The sequence below is a fragment of the Thunnus albacares genome, chromosome 19 (assembly GCF_914725855.1).
Source record: "Thunnus albacares chromosome 19, fThuAlb1.1, whole genome shotgun sequence".
Classification (NCBI taxonomy): domain Eukaryota; kingdom Metazoa; phylum Chordata; class Actinopteri; order Scombriformes; family Scombridae; genus Thunnus; species Thunnus albacares.
This window is the reverse complement of record NC_058124.1, coordinates 25,041,613-25,067,413: the sequence shown is the minus strand read 5'-3', so window position 1 is coordinate 25,067,413 and position 25,801 is coordinate 25,041,613. Positions and strand designations below refer to the sequence as shown.

The following is a 25,801-nucleotide window of genomic DNA, read 5'->3' as shown; positions in this document are numbered from 1 at the left end:
GCCCTTTGCTGACCATTAGAGAGAATGCAGGTTTAAGGCACTTCCGCATTGGCTTCACTTTCCAGACCTGGAGCTACCCACTTGGTGTCTGAGAGGGAGAGAGGGAGAGAGCGAGAGAGAGAGAGAGGGAGAGAGAGAGAGTTAAAATTATCCGCCTAAAGCCAATCCTCCTCAAGCTGATCAGTGCGCTGAATGGACTAACCAGCTTGTGGACCTCAAACTTCCAGGCAGGTAAGAAAACTTTTGTTTCCTTCTCACAAAATTTTTTTTTTTTCATTTTCTAAAACGCAAACCATTGGGAAATTAAACTTTCTACCAGGAGCTGATTAAAACCCTCCTGTGGGAGTTACTTAATTGAGTGTTGAGTAACCCGAAGGCAGAGCTGACAGGCAGGTTGGCAGGTAGTTTGCTTACAATGATGCAGATGATGTGAATCAAACAGTTTTTCTATTTGTTTAAAATTGTGAAGACATGGTGCGATTAATTTAGTTATGTAATTGATTTTCTCAAGGGACTAGAGTTGACAATAGACCATAAGCTGCAAGCTTATGGGCTATATGTACACACTGCACATACAGCACAGCACTGCAGCGGTAACGGTGGTGCAGTATTTCTGCTGAATATATAAATCTCAACCTAAACCTTTGGCTCTAAGGAGAATGTAGATTTAACCAAAAGGCATAAAAATAGATTTTCTGTTACAACTAAAAGGCCTTCCATTTAAATAGTTGTATGCCATGTCAATTAATACATTAGTTATTGATTTATTTTATTTGTAAGGGACCGTGTGCAGTATTAAACAAATGTTACTATTTGATGTGCTGTACCAGAGTTAGCTTAAAGCAAATTTTCATCTGCAGTCCCTTGGCAGGTCACAATTCAAGACACTTAATACAAAGTTACACACAGTAGCACATCACACACACACAGATGTCAAGTGTTCGTTTGACAAATTAAAAGCAATGTTATTTGTATAAATGAGAAAACTAATAAAATGTAGAGTCAGTGGTGACAGAGTTGAGTGGCTTTTAACAGACTTTTTTAATTTGGCTTTAAAACAGCTGATAGAACTTCAGCTCTTTATGTGGTCTGTTAGGTCTGGTAGGTACTTAGCAACAAGTTTAATAAAGGACACATCCCGCACTGAGCTGAACCACACGGAGCGTTACTGAGTGTTATTATGAAGTTGTACTGATGAGATGAACTGATGGATGTCCTTGTTGATTTTAGTTGGTTGGGACTCTTAAAATAACTGACGCATGTGTTCATTATCATTTACCTGTTTGATGTTTTGACACAAAATAAAATAATTGCATTAAAATTATTTGAAATTTGAGTAGATTTGAGTTGGGGCAGTGCCAGTAAAATCCACTGTGTTTGAAGTATGACTTGATTTTTTTAGTGTTTATTTTGTTATATTTGAAGAACCCAGATGAGCAGAGTTCACTTTTAAGTATTTTTGGTTATGACTGATACTTGTAAGTAAAAAAAATTGCAAGTGCAGTTTGTTGTGGTGTGAGATTTTACATATATATACTTTTTTTTTTCTTCTACTTTAATCCTTAGTTTTACTCTTGCACCCGCCCCCCTCACATGTATCCCCATCTCTGCATGTGCCACACCTTCAGCCATTTCTATTATTCAGTGCAGTTTTGATGAGCTTTAGATCACGTGCAGCTAAAGCCCTGTTCACACAGGACTTGTATTACCTGGGGACCTCTAGTAATTTGTAGTAATTGCGGAGGTCATCTGTGATCTTTATCCCATGCGAATCTGCAATTTCCGTAATTTGTAAAGTAAAGATTCCACTGCATGAAACACAGACATGTTTCCTGCAGCAGTCAACCCCCAGGTGTACCGTAGTTGTAACTTCACTGATGATCCATATATTGTTGTAGTTTCATGCCACTAACAAAGTTGGTGTGTTTCTGTTTTCCAAAGAAAAGCCTTATTGAGTACAGAAATTGTTCTTCCAGTGGAAAGTTCAAAACCAGATTGGGGTTTTATATCAGCGGTGTTTACATTGATCAGACATACAGGGGAATCTTTTGTCGTCCGCCACCTTTACATCCTTTCAACTTCCTTCCTCGTGTCTCCTGCTGAGCCTTTGGCAGAGCAGCACCGACGGGCTCGAGGCCACGTGCAGCACTGAGACCTTGGTTTGACTCCTCTTCATTAGCCACAACGAGGCCAGAAACGGCTTACAGAGGCCAAACAAAATGTGAGGAGATCCATCACCCTTCCCATCAGAAGTCCACCTCTTGACAAGCGTGACGCGTGCTCTCGCTAAATCACTGACAGCCGAGAATTGAAATAAGTTGATGGTATTATATTTTGAAAACTGAACAACCCCCTTTGCAGACTGGATCCTGGAGATCTTATATACCTTATATATACATATCATTCATTCAAAAGTTGTACCTCAAATTATTAACTTAATCAGTGATTCTGGGCCTATATATATATATATATATATATATATATAGAGGAAGCCTTGTTAAATTGTTTTAATTTGTCACATTAAATTAATGATGAATCATGCTGTGTGGGACTTATTTGATGTGGTTCTCCTGAGCAGCTTTTACGATGTGACTCTTATTTTTTTGGGCACTTTTTATCATCACATTTTCCTGCAAATGAGTGTGCTTCAGACTAAATTAAATCTAAATTAAATAGCACAAAATAGGAATCTGCTGAACATGTGAAGCACCTATTAAACCAAAGGTGCACAGTGCTTGACGGAATAAAAAGTTATACTTTAAAAAAACTATCATCATCAACAGAAAACCTTTCCCTACAGAGCGGCTGACACTTTTCACCCACATGTAACTTTTCTTTTGTCATAACTTCTCATAAAACCCAACAGTTAACTGCCTGTGCCACACTGTAGCTCAGACCGCTGGTGAGAAACCTGAGCTCCCTGCAGCGCGCCGCCTCGGCCGAGGTCTTGCATTAAGCCACTGTACTGTCACATTAGTCAGTTTGTGTTTTCACTCTCTCCACTTGAGCCTGAGAGCTTTCCACGGCATCGCAAGTATTCACCCCCCGGTCTGGCAAAGGGTGACCCTCACAGAGAGAGACGTCTCTGGTGAAGCTGTCCCAGTGTAAACTCAGGCGGTGTGGTGACCTCGGGGAGAAGGCAGGGTGCTGACCTCACACTCACCCAAACAGGGGCGAGGGACTCGCAAGCACAAGAGGTCATTTAGGGGCGGCATTTACTTCAGAGCAGCCATCATGACAATACATTTTTCCATATTGTCATGAGCAACATTAATCCTATCAGCCTTTGTCACTGCTGTACTTAAAAAAAAAAGGGTTCTCTTAAATGTGGACTTTTGAAGTTCAACATTTACAGACTTTAAAAGCACTCGGCTCTCAAAAGTCTCCTCTGGGTTTTGTGTTTGTCTTGTCTAGCAGCCAGTTGCATTTGCATACTGTTTAAAAAAGGCAGTTGCAGGACTTAGAAGATACAGTATGTGAACACATCAAATGCTACTTTGATTAAGTCTCACTTAGGAATAAATTAAAGCATTAATCTCTCATTTAAAATTACTACATTGCTAACAGTTTTTCTATTGGTGATGTGTTAGCCGAATCTGCATCGTGGACATGGACTTATTGGCACATGAAGTTACTTGATATTCTTTTGTTTTTCACATTATCTTCATATTAAATGGTTTATTCAAACAAACTAACTTGCTTGAGGTTATGGTTACAATTAGAGTAGGGTTAGTCAGGCTTTAAATAATGGAAATTGATGAAATTGGATGTCCAGTATGGATTTTGTCTGATGTAACTTTGCTCAAGAAGATAGCTGAGAAATTTGAATATTTACTATCACAGTTTGGTAATATGTTGTTCCCGTCTGTGATGTAGTTATCACCAGGTGTTTTTTTTTTTTGCTTGTGGAGACACATTGTGTTCAGTGAAATGGATGCAGTTTAAAGTGTATCGAAGTGGTTCACCTCTGTTAAAATTCAAAGTATAACTGACCAAACAACTGACAGCAAAATGTACCAAAATAAAAAAAGTCACTCAGCACATGCGACACTTAACATTAAAAGACTGTTGACCCGGGCGGCTCGAAACTGTAATTACATGTAAATCTGTAAATGTGAGGCCATCAGTAATTCCTGTGAGGTCAAAATATGTCCTTTTTCACTTGATTTTAATTGAACTTTTTGCAGTTTGGCGGTGACAGGAATTTATGTGAACAAGCATTTTTGGACACAGGTTGTTTCTGTTAATAACTGTTGCTCTGATTCTTTGTCGTGTTTCACGTTCACCATTATAAAATCTACCTTTTAAGCAGATATTCAGTATGTTTGCATGGTCAAGAAGTCAGTTTAACTCTAAATGACAAAGATAGAGTGATGTCTAACCAATTTTCAAATCATTTGTAATATACTTGAGAAGCCAAAATAGTTAAATATCCATGTATTCATGTATTTTCCCCATTATGTGTCTCCTAAATTCACACTGTACAAACCTTATATGATTTATATGGTTATATGATTCATTATTTCACATTATATCAGCATTTCTATCTAGAACTAAGCAGTACGTTTGAATGTGAGGATAATGATCAATAGTATGATGATGTCAGGAATTGGTAGATGAGATCAAGTTAAAAAAAAAAAAAAAGCTGTCTGGTTAAATATGATTCAACCAAATGAATAAAAGCTCTGTCACGTCAGTAAATGATGGAAATTTCTTTCAGCTTTTGTTATATATCAATGTAAAACAGGAATTTTGACACCATGAAATATATCACACAAAACTGGTCCATTAGGATCTTTTCTAAATGCCACCATATTTCATCACCCTCCTGAATTTGATTGACTGCAGCGGGCCTTGAAGTAATTATGGGATGACAGGAGGAGTAGTGGAGACATTTTCAAAAGAAATTTTTCACTCAGACACAGGCCCAGACGATGATAAGACACACTATTTCCAATGCAGTATGCAATGAAATGTCTGTAGGAGATTTGGGAGCCTTCTGTAACAGAAAAGTCTCAACAAATAGTCCTTCAGGTGATCTTAAGGGTATTGATACTAGATACTTATGCAGGATATGTGCACTGCTGCAAATTTTCCCTTAACATGAGCTGCTAAACACTGCTAATAAAATATTTACAATAAAGCCTCAACTAAGGATTCTCTTAATCTTAAACAATGAAAAAGCAAAATAAAAAAGTAAATATAGTATTTTATTTATGAAGAGTAATTCTCCGGGCGAAGTCTGGTGAAGTCTGCACCAAGCTGATTTTCTAGAAGTCCACAGAAACTCTGCTTGAGGCTCCTTGTGTACTTGATGAGGAGTTGTGGATTTGGAGACAGACCTCCAGGAAGCCGCCGGTTACGTCTGCAAACCTGCAAATGTGGTGAAGTCTGGACATTTGGATTCAACCTAAAAGTCCTCACAACTAAAAACTCTGCATGACCCTTAAGTCCTTGCAATTAAACATCCTCATAATCACAACTCATCACAACTAAACAACCTTATTTAGTCACTTAACCACCTAAAAAATCTTGTTTTTGCTGACCTCCGGTGGTTTAACTTCTCACCTCGCCGCAGTGATGCACAGGTGTCCTCTAGGACCCTGTGACATCACTGCTGGGTTTGGTTACAGCAAGTTCAGAGAAATGATGCTCTTCAACCTACTGTTAAGTTGTTTTTTTTTTAAAGTGTAAATGCTGTGTAGCTGTATCTAAGTGTAGACATCACTGAGAAGAAAATGGCTGAGACTCTGTTAGACTTAACAAAGGCCTCAGCGCTGAAATTGGCTTGTTTATAATACAGAGAGCCAGATGGCGGCTTTCATCAGGATGTGCAGACAGATATAAAGACCGCTGAGAGGACATTAAAGTGAGAGACACTCTGAGGCCGTTCCTTTTGCATGAACAGAAAGTTTTCAAAATAAAAAATATGCACACACTGGGGGAGATGAAGCAGTCTGTCAGGAATGATTTTATGCAAATAGATACATACAGTACCACAGAGTTGTTTTACTGTGTTTAATCACTGTTTTTTATTTAACTTAGAGAAAGCAATTACTGCCATCCATACAGTTTTAGATGTAATCTCTTTATATAAACCTGAGACTCTTCAGCTGTATGCACTCTATTGAATATATATTTTCAGAGCAATAATGCAACAATGATTATGTCTTTTAGATCTTCTCATTTTACTCACAAAAGACGTTTTTTGAACCATTTACTGTTGCAATGACAAAGAAAACACCACATTCATCCAAAACGGATCCAAAATTCATATCAAAAATTTTAACTTGTTGAAATTTCTTACTTTGTTCAACACAACAAATTAATTTGGCAACACAATTTTAACATCAGAAAGCAGCATTTCTTGCAGCAGTACTTTTTGAGACAGAGAGTATCGACAGTTTTCTTCTTTTGACTTTTTTTCCCATAAACCAGTGTTTTCAATACAGTTGTCCATTTTTTTCTGGTTAATCAACTGAGAGAGATTAATGTACTTAAAAGTGTGGCAACACTCTCACCACCTGTCACCTAACTTTATTTAAATAAACCGAGATTTTGTAGCTCTGACACACGATCACCTACATCACCGTCAGGTCTCCGCGTGCAGCTTTTGCTTTTCTGTGTTGTGGCCGGTCACGTTCAGACAGACATGACTCACCTGCAGATCAACTTTACCGTCCAGCCAAAGCACCTGACGGGGGGGGAGGGAGGGAAGGAGGGAGGGAGGCTTGACTTATACGATGTGTTGCGTGAGGCAGGTGAGGTGAGCTCAGGACCCACAGAGGAAGAGGAGGAGGAGCATCTTTAAGCTGCAGCGAGGGCGAGGCCTCACGGTGGGACGTGCATCCACTCAACCTGGATAACTGACCCGAGCGAGGGGCTGAAATTGGCTTGAGAAGCTGCGCACATGCACACATCGCACATTCACATGGTAACACTGGCATACAAACACAAACTCACAACAAAGGAAATAACATATGCAACATTTTTAGAGCCTTCAATGTGCATATCAGAGTAAGAACGCAGTCAAATCATTAGTGTTAATTTAATTTTAAGAGAAAAAATAAATCAAATCCAGTCAACACTGAAATAAAAATAATTGTAGTATTAAATGAGAGCATAATATTTAAACTAAATGCCATCTGGTGAAAAATAAATACAAATATTGGCTGCTGAATGCCTCATAATGACCCCCGGCTGCATGTCACGCACATGTTCTGTCTCTGCAGTGACACGTGTGATAACAATGGCTTGACTTTGTGGGTGGGGGGGCAAGATCTTCTGGCAGAACCAGGACCCTGCAGCCAATCCCTCATTAAATAGAATTAAATCCAACCAATCCTATTAGTCTGTCACCCTTGAGAGGAGGAGGAGGAGGAGGAGGAGGAGGAGGAGGAGGAGAGGTGGGGAGGTGTGTTCCTGCGGTCTGCTACGGCTCCGCTGAGGGAGACATGAGCAGATAAGATGTACAGATCAGCCTTGAAGAGCCGCTGTGAGGCACTTTAGACTTTCGACTAATGAAAATGACAAAAAAATAGATCCTAAAACAGTGTTTTTTAAAAAGTCTAAAAGAAAAATGAGAGTGAATAAATAAAGATAACATTTGGGAAATTTGACAAACTGGGGAAGTTTGAAAAACTCTTAATATGTTGTAAAATGTAGACAACAATTCATAAACATTGTATAAGAAAAAAAATGTATTTTTTTCATTTAAATAGTAATTCTAGTCTTTTTTTTAGTTCCCATAAATGGGTTTTGTGTGACATCTGCTACATGCTATATAGAAAATATGCAACATACTCTTTATTTTTACAGCAGTCACTGACATAATATTATTATGTCATATGATATTTCATAACCTAATTGGAAAAATCATACAAAGATGTTCAATATGCATGGTAGGTTTTGTTCATCAATGTATATTTTGGCTGACGTCATTTGAATTTATGTAAATTATTTATTAGTGGGAAAAGTAAAAATTCCTTTTCAAAATCATTGTAGTCCTGCAAATATCAGCATACACCACTAATATTTAGTGTTTCTTTGGTTTATTATCTCTGCCAGACATAAGTCTGGAGGACATCATGCATTTGGTCGTGTGTGTGTGTGTGTGTGTGTGTGTGTGTGTGTGTGTGTGTGTGTGTGTGTGTGTGTGTGTGTGTGTCCACAGTTAGTCTTGCATACTGGACCCATCAGCCTAATATTTTTGTGCACATTTATGACTGTATGCTCAAGGACCTCTCGTAGTCGTGGTGATTCACAATTTTAAAAAAAAAATGTATTTTATACCACCATTGACTGCTGACTCCTCACTCCTCTTAACCAGCAAGTGATCAACAACTGCTTCAGTTTGGATTATTGTTTCCGCCGGGGACAACCAATCATGCCTTGTTGCCACGTTTGATCACTCAGTACCAAATTTCAGTACCTTGAGAGCAGGTTGTGTTATGAATTCAAATAAATATTGATAAGATTCCTTATGAGCCTATCATAAAGCTTAGACTTTTGTCTTTGCAGCAGTCCTCGCCATTTTATGATATGCATTATGACATAGCAAAAGCCATTTCTGGCAATCATTTAGGCTAAAAACAAAGCTCACCGAGCCAGTTGCAGGCCACATATTTGGCCTTTGTTGTGGCTCAAAAACTGGCATCCATAGAAAAGTTTGGTCTCATCTTGAGCTGGAGAATCTGCAGATTAATTCCATACCTGATATGTTAGGATCCACTAAAGTCAGGCACAATACAAGATGAATGAATCCTCATTTTTGTTATCTTTGTCGCCATCTTGACTGTACACACCTGGCGGAGATCTGCACTTGTGTAGTTGTGTTTGTTTTTGCATGGGGTGGGATACTGGTATATAAAATAGTTTTTTGTCAAACTATGGCAGATTTGTTAAAGCACAGCCCATTTTTGCTAAATTACATCCCAATCAAGTAAAGAAGTAGCAAAGGAAAAGTTAGCTAACCAGCCTGTAAATCAACCAGATCCAGTAGTTTGGCCATTGGGCAACAATCAATATACATCAAAATAACATACACTGATAACCTACCCAGAACTACAGTGATTTATATAGTATTTTCTTAAATATACATACTAAATAATATGTGAATTTAAATCATAAATAAATTTGGATCTTAATAATAACAGTGTATAAAACAGGATTGCACTGCTGACTGTGTGCTACATATCCGTATCCACACGTCTATTGTTCTCATTACTTTTATCTGTATAAAAGGATCATTGCCCATCATGATGCTGCACATGAAGCTCAAGTGTGATGCCACGTGCCCGGGGGAAGTATCATGTCTCCTAAATCTCTGCTAATGTTGTCTTTAAGTATCAGACAGTGGGGTTCAGTGTCAGGTTAAAGCCCTCATCTATTGGCTGCACGCACACCTGCGAACGCCTCATTAAAAGGCACTCAAGGTGCTGACTTTGAAAAAAAAAAACATGGTTATTGTCACACAGATCGTGAAGAAATCAGTACAAAACATTTAACCGCACTTATTCTGTTATTCTTGGGTCTTATAAATGTCATACTCTGGATGTTTTAGTGTCCTGTTACATTTTTGGCATAAAATGAAAAAAGTTAATAGTCTGAATATCAGCCAAAATGTCAGTTTGAACTGACAGTGGAACTATTTTATATGTGCAGTGATATGTATATTCCTCCATCCACAGCATTGATTGAGTACAAAAGTACAAAAGGAACATAATGGTGATTTTATTGCATTTAAACAACAGAATAACTCAGTTCCTGATGTGTTGTGAAGACGTTTATGTTTGGTGTCTTTGAAGACAAATGTACACAGAAGGCAGCAAATCCTCACACATAAACCAAAAACCGTCCTCCTCTATGAAGAACATCTGGTCAAGTTAAGGCAACTACAACTAGTTGGCTTGGTCTGTCCTAAAACAATAGTCAGGAGCCCAAATGAACATTGAAACATGTTTTTCTTGCTGTAATAATTCCTCCTGTTCATACTGACCATTAGATCCCTTCATAATGCACTTACAATATAAGTGATGGGGGACAAAATCCACAGTCCTCCTTCTGTGCAAAAATGTATTTAAAAGTTTATTTAAAGATAATATGAGGCTTCAGCGTCCAAATTAGTCAAATCAAGTCAATATCTTTTAAAGTTACTGTCTTTTTAATGTTCAAATTCCCTTTTTGTGTTACAATCCTTCCACTGCAGCTTAACAAGAAAACACAAGACTGTAACTGTGGAATATATAGACTTTATTTGACGTACTCAGATGGCTGAAGCCTCATACAAGCTTTAGATAAACTTTTAAATGCATTTTTCCATCACTTACATTGTCAGCACATTTAGAAGGGATCTTATAATGGTTAGTATGAACAGCAGGAATGATTACAGTGAGCAAAACCTGTTTCAATGTTCATACGGGCTCTTGACTGTTGTATTAAGACAAACTCAGAACTCCTCCATGCTTTAACACAGAGTTTAAACATTTTGAACATACAAGCATTGCTGTGCCTGAGACTTTGGAGGTTTGTACTTAATAAGTCGTGTAGGTGTTTGAACTGGTGATAGGCTATGGAGATAAGGAGCTTAGAGAGGAGCAGCGTCCTGTGTGCCCGGAAAACTTTTTCTTCTTGGCTTCTGGCTCTCTCTGGCTGACCCAACGAGCACGTAGAGGACTCACCTGATGCTGTGACACAGATGGAAAGTTTTTGGACTTTTCATGAGCATGTTGCCTCACAGCTGCTTCGTTCCTTATAGGGTTTTATTATTTTCTCCAACAGAAAACAGTTAAATAGATCAGGGCTGCTTACTTTAGTGCACTGACACAATACTTAAAGTTCTTGAATTATCAGAATTATTATTTTTAAAAAAAGCTTCTGTTTCTGTGCTTATTGTATCAGTTTAGGCAGGAAACCATCACAGATTAGGCTGAATAGTGAGATTATGTTGGAAAACTTTAGTTTTTTACTGTATAGAGATTTCAAATTAGTGCTTCCAAGTGAGCATTTGACAGTTTTGGATATGCAAATGGCAAAAGTTAAACCTAAAAGAGCTCAAGATTTTCACAATATACTATTTTCATTTTTAAAATAGTTAAACAACACAGCTATGAATGACTGGGGATGTTTTCCTTTGGGTTAAGAGACATCATTACTGCACTAACGTTAAAATGTTTACCAGTATCTCTCCCCTCTTACTCTGACATTGTCTCCCCTTCACTATCTCGCCTTTAAATAGCCAATAAACATGCTGGTCTGACACTGATTCATAAGCGACTGGGCTGGCCTGCCTACGTTTCAAATGAAAACCAGCTTTCATTATGTGAATTGATGGGCTGTTGTTTGAGGAGGCAGATTAAATGGCTGTAATCTGATTACATTGAAGTCTTGAAGACCCCCCGCCAGCCTTCCCCCCCCCCCCCCCCCGGCGCTGTCTACTTGCCTGCTGGCGTCACTGACCTCATAGTCTGCTGGCAGTGCAGACAGGAAACGCTGACCGACCGGAGGAGCGATTTGATAATTGGAGATGAATTGTTGATGATGATGCGGATCAAGTCTTACTTACGCACTCGCTCTCTGGTATCTATCTATCTATTTAATAGTATAGATCACTGAGCAGCCACATTTTCACAACAATATATTTAAAGTGTCCTCCTGTTTTTGTTTTGTTGTTCTAATTGGTTGTAAGATCAATTATTCATGCTTCATGTGGAAAATAACTTCAGTCTGCTTCATCAGAGTCAATCAAAGCTCTGGTAAATGTAATTTCCTTCTGTTATGTCTCAGTTCTTGACCTGTTTTCACTCACGTTTTTTATTGCCTTATATCTTTTTCCCCCCTGTCTGTCCTACAGGTTACAGCACTCTGAGATCTCATGGCTGGTTAGAAGCCGAAGTTAAAGGGATTATTCTTGGCTGTCGAACACAGGAGGTCCTGGGAGCCAAAAGGGATCACCTGGCTGGCGGCAACCCAATACCTCTTTCCCGAGACAGCGGAAGAACCTATCAGGATACATCAGCTGAGCTCTCCCGGCTTGTCAATCTGCCATGGAGCCAAAAAGCCTTGTGTGATACCCACAGGGTCGTTTTGAAGGCAAACAACTAAAGAGTTTGGCAGCGCCCTTTGTGTGCTTTTGGAATATTGCCTTGGAGTTTGTACTACTCGTCCTCTAAAAGGAATTCATGCTGTCTGAGGGGAGATTTTATTGGCACTTTTATTGTTGACATGATTTGCCCCGACATTTTCCAATTCGACACAGATTTACTCCATTCATGGTGGTCATCACAACAAAGCTAAGGCCTGGGAGGATTGTTATTTATCAAGGAATAACTTGGACACCAATCAAATATGGCCAGAGACATCAGTCCTCTGAGCCTCATGCCTTTGTCTGCAAGGCACCAGCAATTGGGCGGCACATCTCTGGGGTTTTTCTTCTCCTTTTTCCCCCTACGTCCTCTAATTTTCTACTACTTCCTGTCATGTGCAGCAGCAGCGGGCAGTTTGCCAGGCATAGAATATGACTATGGCATTAGCCCCAAATTTGTTTGCACACCAATCCCCCCAGATGCTGACCCCAGCTGCTATTCCCCACCCAGCGTGCCCCATGGACCGAGCAGTAACGGCCACAGTAACGGCCACAATGGCAGCAGCCGGAGAGCCATGATGTCCGACGAGGCTAAAGCCACCATCTTGCACATGCGTGAGAGCCTCGTGAGGCAGAAGGAGACCATCCTGGACCAGCGGGAGACCATCAGGGAGCTGACCGCCAAGCTCACCTTGTGCGAGGGCTTTGGTGGTCACCATGGTCATCATGAAAACCACCACAACAGTCACCATGAAAACCATCATGACAGCCACCACGCCGATCACCAGGAGCATCACGGCAGCCACCACCCGTCTTCATCGTCGTCGCACCATGGGCCTTCGGCGTATCACAGCAGCGATCACCATTACTCCCACGGCAGCCACAGCCCCCACCACAGGAAGGGCTCGTCTCACAGCAAACACAGCTCCTTCTCTCCAGAACAGACCGGAAAGACCCTGCAAACACTGAAGGAGAGGCTGGAGAACTTACAGGTGAGACAGGAAGAATGCATACAGTCACTTTTGTATGATCATTAGTGGGGATCAGAGGCTGCACACAATCCCCCCCTGAAATGTATCCTACAAAACAGGGAGTGAACATAAGGAGATTTATACAAAGAGTCAAGAGCTAAATAGCATCAGTAAAAACAGTAGCTACATGTTTGTGAGCTTTCTTTACTTCACACTAAATAATTAAAAGTTGTGGCTAGTTAACCTGCTAACATTAACCCTGAGTTTAAAGGCTTTTCACAAACATTTTCTTGTTCAATATTGCTATTAAATGCAATTTCACTAACCAAGACCACTCCTTCTACAATATAGATTTAATGGTTTATTGGGAGGGTGGCGGAAGAGCAGGGTGAAAAGGAGGAAGGATAGTTAGAGGGATGATTGGGGAGGGAAGGATGGATGGGGGAAGGGAGAGGGTCGGGGGTGTGAGGATGAGGGGGTGAGGGTCGAGGTCGTGGGATGTGGGATGAGGGGGGAAGGGTCGAGGTCGTGGGATGCGGGATGAGGGGGTGAGGATCGAGGTCTTGGGATGCGGGATGAGGGGGGAAGGGTCGAGGGGATGAGGGTCGAGGGATGGGGAGAAAGAAGAGCAGGCGGGAAAGAGGGGAAGGAGGGAGCGGATAGGAGAGTGATAGATGTAAGGAGAGGCGTCGACGTCAGGGAGGTAAGTGGGAACAAGGGGGTCGAGACTCAGGGTGGGGCTGTCTCGATGGTCTGGCATCTGTACGAAGCCCCCTGTTCCTGTGTTCAAGCGGAGAAGAGAGAAAAGTTAGCGGAAGGGTCGGGAGGGACTTGCAAGCTGAGACAAAGGGGAGAGGAGCGGATGTGGTGTGTTTAAATACCCTGTGGTGCGGAAATGGGATCCATACAAGGCTTGGTCTTTGGTTCCCGAACTTTGTTTATAAGTCTATAAACTTCATATAGTGTCAATAATTGTCATTCAATTATAATTACTGACGGGAGGAGGTTTGATCATAAGTATAGAAGCCAAATTAAATACTTAATTGTAACAACATAGTGGAGAAGAAATGCAAAAGAAGTACAATATTGTATTTTCATTAGTTAAGTCCACCCTAACAGCTGCTTGTATTAAATTAAATTAAAACCTCAGTGTTGACTTTCTCACTCATATCAGCTACCACAGCCAGACAAGAGGGTCAGTTTTAAGTGCTGGGTGAACTGAATAAAATAATAGCTCTCCACCAGCTTACAAGCCATTTTATCTGACAGCCTCAGGGACGTACAGGATGTAACCCCATGGTCTAATATTAATTTTACTCATTTTAAAGGCTGAATTAAATCTAACTGACTAAATAATATTAAAACACCTACTAAGGGTACATTAACTGAGGTCAAGTCTGCTAGAGATTGTGTTGGATCCTACCATTCCAGGCTAATATACTGGCTAATTTTTAAAACAACTAAATTGGCTGTAGAAAGAGAAGCACAAAATTTCACAGCATGAAGGAAAAGTGCATATTTTTTGAAAACAATCTGATTAAATGAACGTTTATTGTTAACTTATGATTTATGCTGAATTCACAAAAGAAGAAACAGGAATCAGGTCATCTTTTCTGTTAACATTTATATCATTTCCATGAGGTTTTTTTTTCTCTTTCTTAACTTTAATTCCTTTACAGTATAGAAATCCTGCGGGGAAAGCAAGTCACAGCACTGTCTCATTTAATAATAAAAATGAAACATTTTCTCTTAGCGATAAAGCTCTGATGGAAAATGTACCACACAAATATTTTAAAATGCTTAGCAATGTGTCTGCAGAGAAAGGCTGAACAGTCTGCAGGGAGGCAGAAGCCTAACAAATGTTTGACTTAATTTAGGTCATATCATTAAGGCTCAGCCGCCAAATCAGCTGCCAGTGGTGTTCGCTGCCAAAATACAATAAAAAGGACGTGTTTCATGAACACGCAGTCAGTAACCTATAGGATACTGTGTGTTTTCACTGCATTAAAAGGTCATTTTTATGATTAATACTATATATTTTCTGTATTAAATGTTTAGATTTTTAAAAGGTGATGTTATTTCTTATAGAATTTTGGCTGTTGTAGGATAAAACACGCCAAATTTGATGTAAGTTTCAAAAGTTAGAGGTCACACGCACCATCCAAGGAGCCAAAATCACGGCTCTGTGACTGTTGTCTCAGAGTCATGGACACTAATGTCCTCTCTGAGTCGTTCCGGCTCTCAATCTCTCTCCTATCAGTGGCCAAGCCCTAAGCCCAAACAGGAAGCCGCTCTAAATTGATTAGCCCTCACCCCTGACCTTAAACAACCCCTGAGTCTAACCATCACATGGAGCGAGGTGAGTAAAGATTACTCGAGGAAAGGGACACGAGGGAAGAGGTGGAAGGTCTCAGAAAACTCTGAGAGAGATCTCCACGTCACGATGTTGTTATATGTGTGTATTCATTTAGTGTTTTATCAATCTAGTTAATCCAATAGAGATTAAAGAACTTCCCCCCAAGGAAACCAGGCCAAGACAGCAGCATACGGTATATAACTACAGATTGAAAAACAGTGACACAAATTATTCAGCCTTTGTCAGTTTAGTTTCTCTTTACCATATTTGTTGAAATAAATCCTTCCTGTCAGGTGTGCATGTATCATGTACGTGTTCCTGTTTGGTATATAAAGTATCTGAGCTGATACTTTACCAAAAGCAAGTTTCTGACACTTGGTTTTGTCTTAAAAATGTCATAAATTAAAGCAAAGATGTTTCAGCTTCTTCAGGATTTGAATGAAGTTGCAGTCTGAGCGACACTTAACTTTTTTTGATCATTCAGGCAGATTAAAACTTCAGTCATTGTTACCAGCTATTGTAGCCCAATAAGCATTGTTATGGCGATTTGCAGGTCAAAAGATGTTTAGCTGTTGGTTAAAACTTTGTCTTGGCTACCAAGACCTCCTGTGTTTGACAGCCAAGAATAATCCCTTTAACTTCGGCTTCTAACCAGCCAATTGGGTTACATAACAATGTTTCAACAGCTTATGAATGACTATACAATGATTATATGTAATCTAGACATCTAAAAAACTTTCACTTTTTAACTTAGTTTGAAACAAAGCACCGCAAAGAGAACTTTTGTAGCTGTTATTGTTTCTCTCCCAGTCTTTTCTAATTTGTTTACATTGCATAACACGTTGAAATATGTGAAACATTTTGACTGGAAGTATAACAGAAGGAAGTCAACTTATACTGACATCATCTGAAATTACTACGGCTGCTAGACGGCGTCTGTCGCTCAAACGTAACTATAGGCCGTTTTTGGTGACTGAATTTATGACCTATAGTGTTGTTTTTCTTTGGACGAGAGGTTCAGCCATACATGTGATTCTGCAGACTCACTTGTGCTACAACATTTTCATGACGCTGGTGTCACACTGCAAGACTAAAAACCCTGCTGCCCGCCGGCCTGTGAAAGCCTCATTATCAGTGCAGGTGGGCTCAGGCTACGCTCAGGGAAAGTGTTGCCAGAAATCCCCTTCGATCTCACTCGAAGGTGTGAGACAAAACACAAGCGGAGCCAGGATTTACCCTCCGTCACTCCCTCCTCTAACAGGATGTCTACGCCACCAGCCCTCTGGCCACGCGCCGAAGAGCGCAAGCCAGCCTCACCTTCAATTAGCTTCATCCTCCCTGACGAGGCTATTAATCGCGTGCGCTGGCAGAGAACAAAGCCGGATTTTCTGTTGAGGAAGATGAGGATGAGCAAGGGAGAGGAAAGAGGAGGATGTGAAGGGAGGGGCAGAAGCTATTCCCTTCCAATTTTAAATGTCATACAGCAATTCTTCCTCGTTCACTGCTGAATTTACTGTAAATCTCACTTCTGACTCTTCAGTGATTTCTGAAGTTAGTCACTTTCTTCCAGCTCAGAGCTTGTTTAATTTGACAGGTCTTGAAGTTTGACTGTTGATTTATGACTGTGGGAAAAAGTACAATCCCATCTCATGGGAGCAGCTAGCTTGGTCTTCATCAGTAGATGAAGTTTGTTCGCTCAGTTTTGTTGTATGTGCTGTTATTATTTCACTTATAGCACTTTAACTGTGGTAGCTTAAAAGTGAAGCATTAAAGGTCAACTTTCAATCCTAAATTATAAAAAAAACATAATCAAATGAATAACCAAGTGACTTTTTTATCCTTTTAAATTACATCATTTAATTTGTTTTTGTTATATTTAATTGTTTACTAAATCCCACCAGTTCAGTTCATATCTTTATTGTCACACAAGAGGAAATACTTTTTGCAGCAAGACAGCATGAAAACACAAAATCATGAAGCATAAACACAATAAAACACTATCAGACTATTGAAGACATAAAAAGTGCTGATACTATGCACACAATTCAGAATAAAATAAAGGTGTCTGTAAGTCAAGAAAAATAAAGTGCTGAGCTGTGTGAGAAAACAAGAGGCAGTTTATAATGTATCAGTATTAAAAGCACTTATTGAACATGGAATAAATGAGAACTGTTGAAACCTGTATCTCTGACCAGAGGAGAGGATGACAAATTCCTTTAAGAGAGGATGGAGCAGAGTTGGACCCTTTGGTTCTTCCACTTTATTCAAGCGGTGAGAAATCCTGACATTTGTGTGTGTGTGTGTGTGTGTGTGTGTGTGTGTGTGTGTGTGTGTGTGTGTCTGCAGGCGAGGAACTCCTCCAGCTCTTATTCCAGCTCTCTGAGAGAACTCCTCCAGCGGAAGATCAATGCTCTGGAGGAGCAGCTGCACAGCTACTACAGGGATCACCATGACTACGGTCACCATAACGACCACCATGGAGATCACCATGACGACCACCACGATGGCCATCACGGCAGCAGCCACTACGACGACCACCATGACGACCACCATGGCGACCACCATGGCGACCACCATGGCGACCACCATGATGACCACCACGACAACCACCATGATGACCACTATGGTATTGGTCACCATGACGACCACCACGAAAACCATCATGGCAACCACCCCAGTAGCCACCACTACAACCATCACAGCAGTCACCATAATCGGCATCACGACCACCATTTTGACCACCACTACGACCCGCACCACAGCCGGCACCACAGCAGTCACCATGGCAGCCATCACAGCAACCACCATGGTGACCATCATGACGACCATCACGACAACCACCACGGCCACAACGATGGTCACCACAGCAGCGGTGGTCACCATGATGATCACGGTGACCATCACCCCCACCACAGCAACCACAACAACCACCACGATGACCACCATGATAATCACCACGGCAACAGCCACCATGACAACCATCACGGCAGCGATCATCACCCACTGCGGCTTCCTTTCAGCAGTAAAGAGACGAGTCTGCGGGGCTCGGGACACAAGCTGGAAACAGTGCTCAGCCAACTGCACCACGGCAACAATGACCACGGTACACACACACGCACACACACACAGACACACACACACACACACACACACACACACACACACACACACACACCATGTTTGTGCCTCTCATGTAATCACTGTTTTTACATTTGAGACTTGTGCAGTGATGAATGCATTCAAGTCACGGAAAAAGGTCACAGTTCACTGATACAATCCAGAAATCAAACACCTGGCACGTCAGTTACTAATATCTGAAGACACTTTGAAGTCTCTTCTGTCCTGCCAGTGTAACAAATTATCTGTGTAGTCGACCTAATGTAGTCTAGTTGTACCTCTATATTTAATATATAATATGTAATAGTTAAACTATATTGTAGTTCCTGTAACTTGAAAATGGAATTATTTCCTTGCTCTTATTTCGTAGCTACAACACAACCAAACAAAACATTTTCTTATCAGGCTCATACTGTACTTTTATACATGACTCAGTCTCTAATGTTTCAGATTTTTATATAAACCAAGAGGGTTTCCGGTTACTTCCGTTATTTGGTTGAAGGAATACAGTTATATCTTGCAAAATGGGTTAAAAAAAAAAAAAAAAGACTTTACTGCGTACCAGAAAGAATAGGTTTATAAGACTTGGATTCATTTTGGCTTATTTCTGTGACTTGAATGTAATTAAAAATGGAAAACCCTCAAATGAAAAAACAAACACACACATTCAAAATGACTCGAGGTGAAGAATAACAACAATATTACAATCATAAGGAATATTTTATAAAGACTGTGTGATTGTGCTTGTTTAAAAACTGATATTTGGACTTAAGCCATTGCAATTCTGTATTAATTAATGATCACAAATTACATTTATGCAGTTAAAACCCCCATTGCATTATGTTTAAACTTCAACTATATAATTTGATTACTTAAAGATTACATTTAGATCAAACTACTTTGATTAAGTTAAACACTGCGCAATGAAAGTGCTGCATTGTGTAGCTAATTTAAGCCAGAAGGAATTAGTTGCCAGCTTGTGTTTTAAATCATCAAACTAAATGATTTATTGCATTGTTATCGGATAAAATGCATCATTTAATAAAAATGATAAGAGCTAAATTACGGCCAGTAAATGTAACACTAGTACCAAGATTTAAAGAGATCAGTGGCGTGATAGCTCACCATCTGATAGCAGAAGGAACAGAACAGAAAAAAATGTCTGGCTGTCTGTTAAAACTGGACCAAATTTTGTTGACCCTTTATTAAAGGGGAACTATTATGTTTTTCCTTATTTTCAGTCATATATATGATGTTACAATGTCGGATGTTCATATTAAACGTGGCAGGAAATGTTGGGTTTTCATCAACAGTAACTTAACACAAGTCTGATACGGACTACCACAGTAATGCCAGCTTGTTTACTTCCACCTATAGCTCAGATTCATCTATACAAATGAATGGTTTGAGTCTAAACTCTGCATTCTTCATCTCACCAGGAACCCACACGAAGCTAAAGAGTCCCAGCGCTTTCCTGCTCGACTTCCCCATGAGGACCAACTACATGTATGCCAGGATGAAGCGGTCGGTGGTCAACGAGATCTTCGCCCTGACCATCTGCCTGCGGCTGAAGGCAGGGGCGGGTCCCGGCATTGGTACTCCCTTCTCCTACGCCGTACCTGGGCAAGCTAATGAGCTGGTGCTCATTGAATGGGGCAACAACCCCATGGAGCTGCTCATCAATGACAAGGTAATGTAATATATATTTGTAGCATCTGTTTCCTTATGTACACCTTGGGATAAAATTGGGACAAATTTCAGAAAAAAAAATATTCTGATGATAAAGTAAAATAAACTGATTAATCAAAAAAAAAAAAAGCAATGCAATGTAGTCATGTACGGAAACTTGGGAGCTAAAAATGGAGCTAGGGGTCACAAAATGATGAAAAATACAGATTAGGAACTCTTTGTTGAAGCTTTTACATATGAAATAATTAAAGTGGTGAGCCCATAGACTGTATATAAAGACGGACATAGGGAGGTGTGATGTCACCCACTGGTTTGCATTGGAGCCAGTCTGAAGTCCAGAGTTGCAGCTTATGGTTGACGCCATCTTTTCTGTTTGGAGTCAGGACCTTCCAAATAAGGAGTGTGGGGAGTGTTGTCTTTCACGCTCTGGGAACACGTCCCGCTACCTCAGACCAAAGCTAACACTAGCTTACTGGGAACACCTAACAGTGCCGTGGTAGTTGCCATTTGGGTCATTCCTATTGATTCTGGTACAGGAAACACTGGTATATATTGTATATTTACAGATTAAAGACTTTATGGTCTCTATGAAGTTCTTATAGAGGGATTTTCCAGTCAAAAAGCTGCTTCTCTCAGCTTTAGGAGACCAGTGTCCTTAGGTACCAACTGCTAGTGTTACTAATCTAGCAGGTGGTGAAGTCTGATGGTCACAGCTCAGACTGACGGGACAGCATCACCTCAACAGTGGAGGTTAGAGCTACAAGGAGAGGACAGCAACCTCAGGCTCAGGAGTTCAGTACACATGACCGTGACATGCTCTCAGTCACCGTTGAACTTGACATGCACAGCGACCCTGTCTACTAGAAGTTACATTTAGACACCACATCTTCTCATTATGTCGATATAAAACATAATTTGGCTGGCATTGCAAATTAAACAGAGGCACCACTGAGGTTTAAGGGCAAAACACACCAGAATATGAGGGAGAAGTTAAGGAAACGTTAAAATATGCAGTGAGAAGCTTTCGATTCATTTTGTTGCTTCACCCAGAAAAGATTGAGAAGCTCTAACTTACAGCACTTTGTAGATTTAACTTTGTCTTTATAAAAATTGTTTATATGTCACTTTGAGTGACAATTTATGATTTAACGAGGCACTTGTACATAATTAATTTGTACACAGACTGTCAACCGTCAGATTATTCAATTATTCTATTAACCTCCTAATCATTCATTCTCTGAAAGGCTGATACCTATTTCCCCGAAACAGACGACAGATATTTGTCTTTTTCCCTCTCTTGCCCCAGTACCGCAGTGCAGTGAGCTCAACAAATCAACAAAGCTTAATTCAACAAAGTTAATCTGATTATCTTAACTGATTGACCTAATTGTTTGTAGGAGTGACATTACCAGGAGGGATAAACTGTCATGTTTGTTTTCTGTGAGTCACACAATTGGCAGTCATCAAACTAATCAATGACACAATTAAACGATCTGCAGAATACAGTTTAATCAATGTCTTTAATTCATTTTCTGGAGTTTATGAGGAGGAGCAGAGTGGAGATTCTCTCCTCTGCTAATCCAGTTTTTCCCCACAGCAGTGAATATGCGCATGTAAAGCTTCGGTACAGTGATGTTGGATAAAGAGTTTTTTTCTTTCCTGACAATACAAGGAAAAGGAAAAGAGGTTTCTGTACAGTGACTATGTGCAATTAAAGGTGGGAAATGCAAGGTCAGAGTGGAGGAGTCTGTACTTTTGTTGTCACAAAATGATGACATGTCCTAAATCATAAGGTCAGGCCTCAGTTATCCCCATATTCTACCACAAACTAAGTCTCTTGATTAATGCATGTACACCTTCTCTTTTGATAACATGAATAAGATAAGTAAAAGATACACAGCATTTGATGCATTTGCTCATAAATTGTTGAACCTTGTGCAAAAGCTTAAAAACGATACAAAGATTTTCAGATAAAAAAAAATTAGAGGCAAAGTTTAAACGGGTGAGTTATAAAAAAATTCACCCCCAGTACAGTTGTCATGAAAGGGGAAATTAGCTATAGAGACCTAAACCATTTTTTGTACCAGGCTGTAAACGTGTTTATTTCTGCTGTAAAGTTGGGCATTTTAACATGGGGGTCTTTGGGGAATGACTCGTTTTTGGAGCCTCAAGTGGCCATTCAAGGCACTTCCACATTGGCTTCATTTTACAGCCCCAGTGGTTGCCACTTGGTTAGAACCTCTCTAAAGGGTCACAAGGTAAAATCTGAGAGGTTGTGACATGATTAATGGGACGAAAAAGAAGAAAAATAATATTCTGCAACACAAATCTACATGCATTTTTTCTAAAATTCTCAAATCTTTGCTTTTCTTTCATCTTGTGCAATACAGGATAGATTTACTTCTTCCCCCCCAATAACCAAAATTTCTCAAAATTCTTCTGTCTGTCTCTCTCCACCTGTGTGTTTAGGCGGTGACGTTGCCAATTACCATGACAGACGGGAAGTGGCATCATGTTTGCGTGACGTGGTCGACACGTGACGGTGTCTGGGAGGCCTACCAGGACGGGGTGAAGAAAGGCTCGGGTCAAAACCTCTCAGCCTGGCACCCGATCAAACCAGGAGGGACCTTTATTCTGGGGCAGGAGCAGGTAAGACACACCGTATACAGACAGATGTTGTAGATGTGTACAGTTAATGTGCAAAATATTGAACTTATACTTAACTTTATATACCAACACTGTCAGACAGACATTCCTTTGACAGACATTTGTATAGCTCAGGTGACATCAGAACAGTCTTGACACAAACTCTTCGTCCACTCTTCACAGGACACGATGGGAGGCCGCTTTGACGTCACTCAGTCCTTCATGGGAGAGTTATCAGATCTCCAATTCTGGTCCAGAGTCCTGACACCCAATGAGATCTACAGCCAGGCAACCTGCGGAGGCCACCTCGTTGGTGACGTGATGTCCTGGTCGCAGGAATCACTGGAGCTCCACGGCAGGCTCACCGAGTTCCCCTTTGACCCCTGCCACTAAGTACGGACTCTGGTACCCCCGCGTCCAGCGCTGTGGCATCATCCCATGTAACTGATGATATGACTGTGTCAAAAAAATGGAAGGAGAGTGGAAAAATGTGATTCCGTCATGAATGAAAGATGGGGGGGAATAATTCATTTCATCGTTTGCTCTGGTTTTTCGTCATATTGGTTCTGCAGAACTTTAATAACACAAATACAGCCATGAGCAACAGTAAGAGCAAGGAGTCATTTAGCTTTTTATATATATATATATATATATATTTTGCCATTCCTGTCCGATCTCTCTGCCTTCTCCACCTACAGCCTAACTTCCTCGCTCCAATGCTCTCAGCAAGTCGACTTTGAAGACTCCAAAGAGCGCAAGGGCTTTGGATTTACCGGCTGTGTGGTCATGATTGCGGCCGCTCTGAGGGATCCAACAAACATAATAGGATTTCCTTCCATCAGAACAAGTCCAAAGGTTGCTTGCTGACATCAGCTCACCTGCACTAACTTTGTTTTGCTCGTTATGTGAGCAACATAAACATTGCAGGAGGTGAAAGAGTGACTAAAAGGCACAGGATCGCTTTTAAATCAAGCCACACCTAGACCCTGAGCCATGATTGTCCCTGCATGTTGCTTTCAAGTGTTTATTTTCATGTGGAAATGAAAAAAATAATGTTGTTGCAGGACTTTTTCACAGTGCGGGTCCACTTTGGCAGACAGTCAGCACAACATAATGAAGTCAATTTTGCACATTGAGATTTTAGCTGTTTTATAATAGTATTTCATATTGAAAACTCTACAACAGACTCTTTTTGTGGAAAGAAAACAAAATTTGCTTTTGTGGCATCCAGAAAAAAAATATGTAATACTTGTGTTATGTCTTCTTCATAACTGTTGCATTTTATCAATGCAGGACTGAGTATGATGTTTTAAATTTTCTGTGTCTCTCTGTGTAAGCGGATCTGTGTCTCTATTCAAAAGTCAAACAGGCGTTACATAATAGCGCCACGGCTCAGCGTTAGACATGACAGACTGCGGCCACGAGCCACCTGACTGCATCGGCGCAGGTTAACTGTCCGTCAACGTGTCACCGCGGTAATGCTGATGTCTTCTCAGCAGCCGGTGGCTTACAGTAGGATTTAACTGCGGTCAACTGATCTGATCCTGCCTATTTCTGTGCTCGCACCAGTCCGACCAGCTTTAACCACATGACAGAGACAGACACACCGACACACACACACACACACACACATACGCACACTCATACCTGCTCAAAGGAGATGAAGAGGTGAAAGGTTCTTCGTTGTTAACTGTCTGTAGGTGCACTTTCAAGTTTTTATAACAAAAAAAAAGGGTTTTGTACATGTAAATGATATCAGATAGTCTGTTTTTAATTATTTAAAGGATTTATTATGGTGTTTCTCATGTTGTAAATAAGTAATTAAGTACATAGCACCTTCTCAACCCACTCTATGTGGGTTATATGTTTATTATAACCCTATCCCCTTTGAGTTAAACTCAGAGTCCCTCGTACTGTGTTGAACTCTTTATCGGTAGTGAAATGGGGTTGCCATGGTGATAGAATCTCTCAGCATCAGGACCACATCATCCCGACAGTGTCGCGCTACAGCTGTAAATATCCACGAATGTTCCTTCGACTGTAATGCCAAGACGAGCAGCACTTTGAAACCATGCTCCTGTTTTCTTCTCATGATAGTGGGCCAAATGCGCGTGACATGTTTGTTTTTTTTTCTTTCTTTGTATCCTATTTTGTTTCCCCTGTTTTTGTTACATAGACTTCGGTTCATACATCCCCTTCCTCCTAATGAACTGTGTAGTCTGTAAACTGAATGTTTATAAAAAGAAAATAAGAAATACAAGACTTGCTTATTCTCGCCTTTGGTGTACATTTTAATGTTTGATAGGTTATCTTTTTTTTGTTTTGTTTCGATTGTTCTTGTGTCTTTGGCTGTAAATATACAAAGTATTACTGTGTGTTCAGTCAACTGTCCCTCCCTCATGTGTAAGCCAAAACTATAAACTGAATTGTAAAACTTGGAAGAGGAAAAAAGAAATGCACTATAAACGCTGTCAAATATTTGTAAATAAGTCAGGGTTTTGAATAAAACTATATAAAATATTTTATGAATTCAAACTGGGCTACAAACTAATTTCTTTGCACGTGTTGTGTTGTGATGGTTTGTCACTGATACAATGCAGCTCAAATAGCAATTCAACAACTGTATTTGTATTATTTGTTAGCAACAACATTAACATATCAATAAGTTGAAGTTAGCTAACAATAACTAAAAAGTAAAATGATTTTGGTTGAATTATACTTTAGAAGATACTCTTATTACTGTTAAAGGCTAACTGGTGATTTTCTATATTTTTCTTATTGTCGATAAATCTCATGTTCAGAGCCAAACCAACAATGAATTGATCTACTAACAAGCATTGTGTGTGTATCCAAAGCCTGATATATCTTATTCCTCTGTGCTGTAGACCTCCATTGTTGTCCAAAAACGATTTAAAACACATGAATGAGCCACATCGCTGC

General features: G+C 40.2%; 1 protein-coding gene across 1 annotated transcript; it reads left to right on the top strand.

Annotated features, from left to right (window-relative positions):
• Nucleotides 1-25,351, top strand: LOC122969932 (neuronal pentraxin-1-like). The gene is made up of 6 exons (XM_044335969.1): nt 1-231; nt 11,852-13,074; nt 17,756-18,512; nt 19,966-20,216; nt 22,685-22,864; nt 23,045-25,351. Exons 2-6 carry the CDS (start codon nt 12,346-12,348, stop codon nt 23,252-23,254), a joined length of 2,127 nt encoding a protein of 708 aa, XP_044191904.1. The 5' UTR covers nt 1-231; nt 11,852-12,345; the 3' UTR covers nt 23,255-25,351.
• The last annotated feature ends 450 nt before the right edge of the window (nt 25,352-25,801 follow it).

What these genes read in the sequence shown, in the direction of transcription:
- LOC122969932 (XM_044335969.1), top strand. Translation starts at nt 12,346, where the DNA reads ATGGCCAGAGACATCAGTCCTCTGAGCCTCATGCCTTTGTCTGCAAGG. An exon ending in AGAGGCTGGAGAACTTACAG is followed by an intron (nt 13,075 to 17,755) that starts GTGAGACAGGAA and finishes GTGTGTCTGCAG; the next exon opens with GCGAGGAACTCCTCCAGCTC. An exon ending in AGCTGCTCATCAATGACAAG is followed by an intron (nt 20,217 to 22,684) that starts GTAATGTAATAT and finishes CTGTGTGTTTAG; the next exon opens with GCGGTGACGTTGCCAATTAC.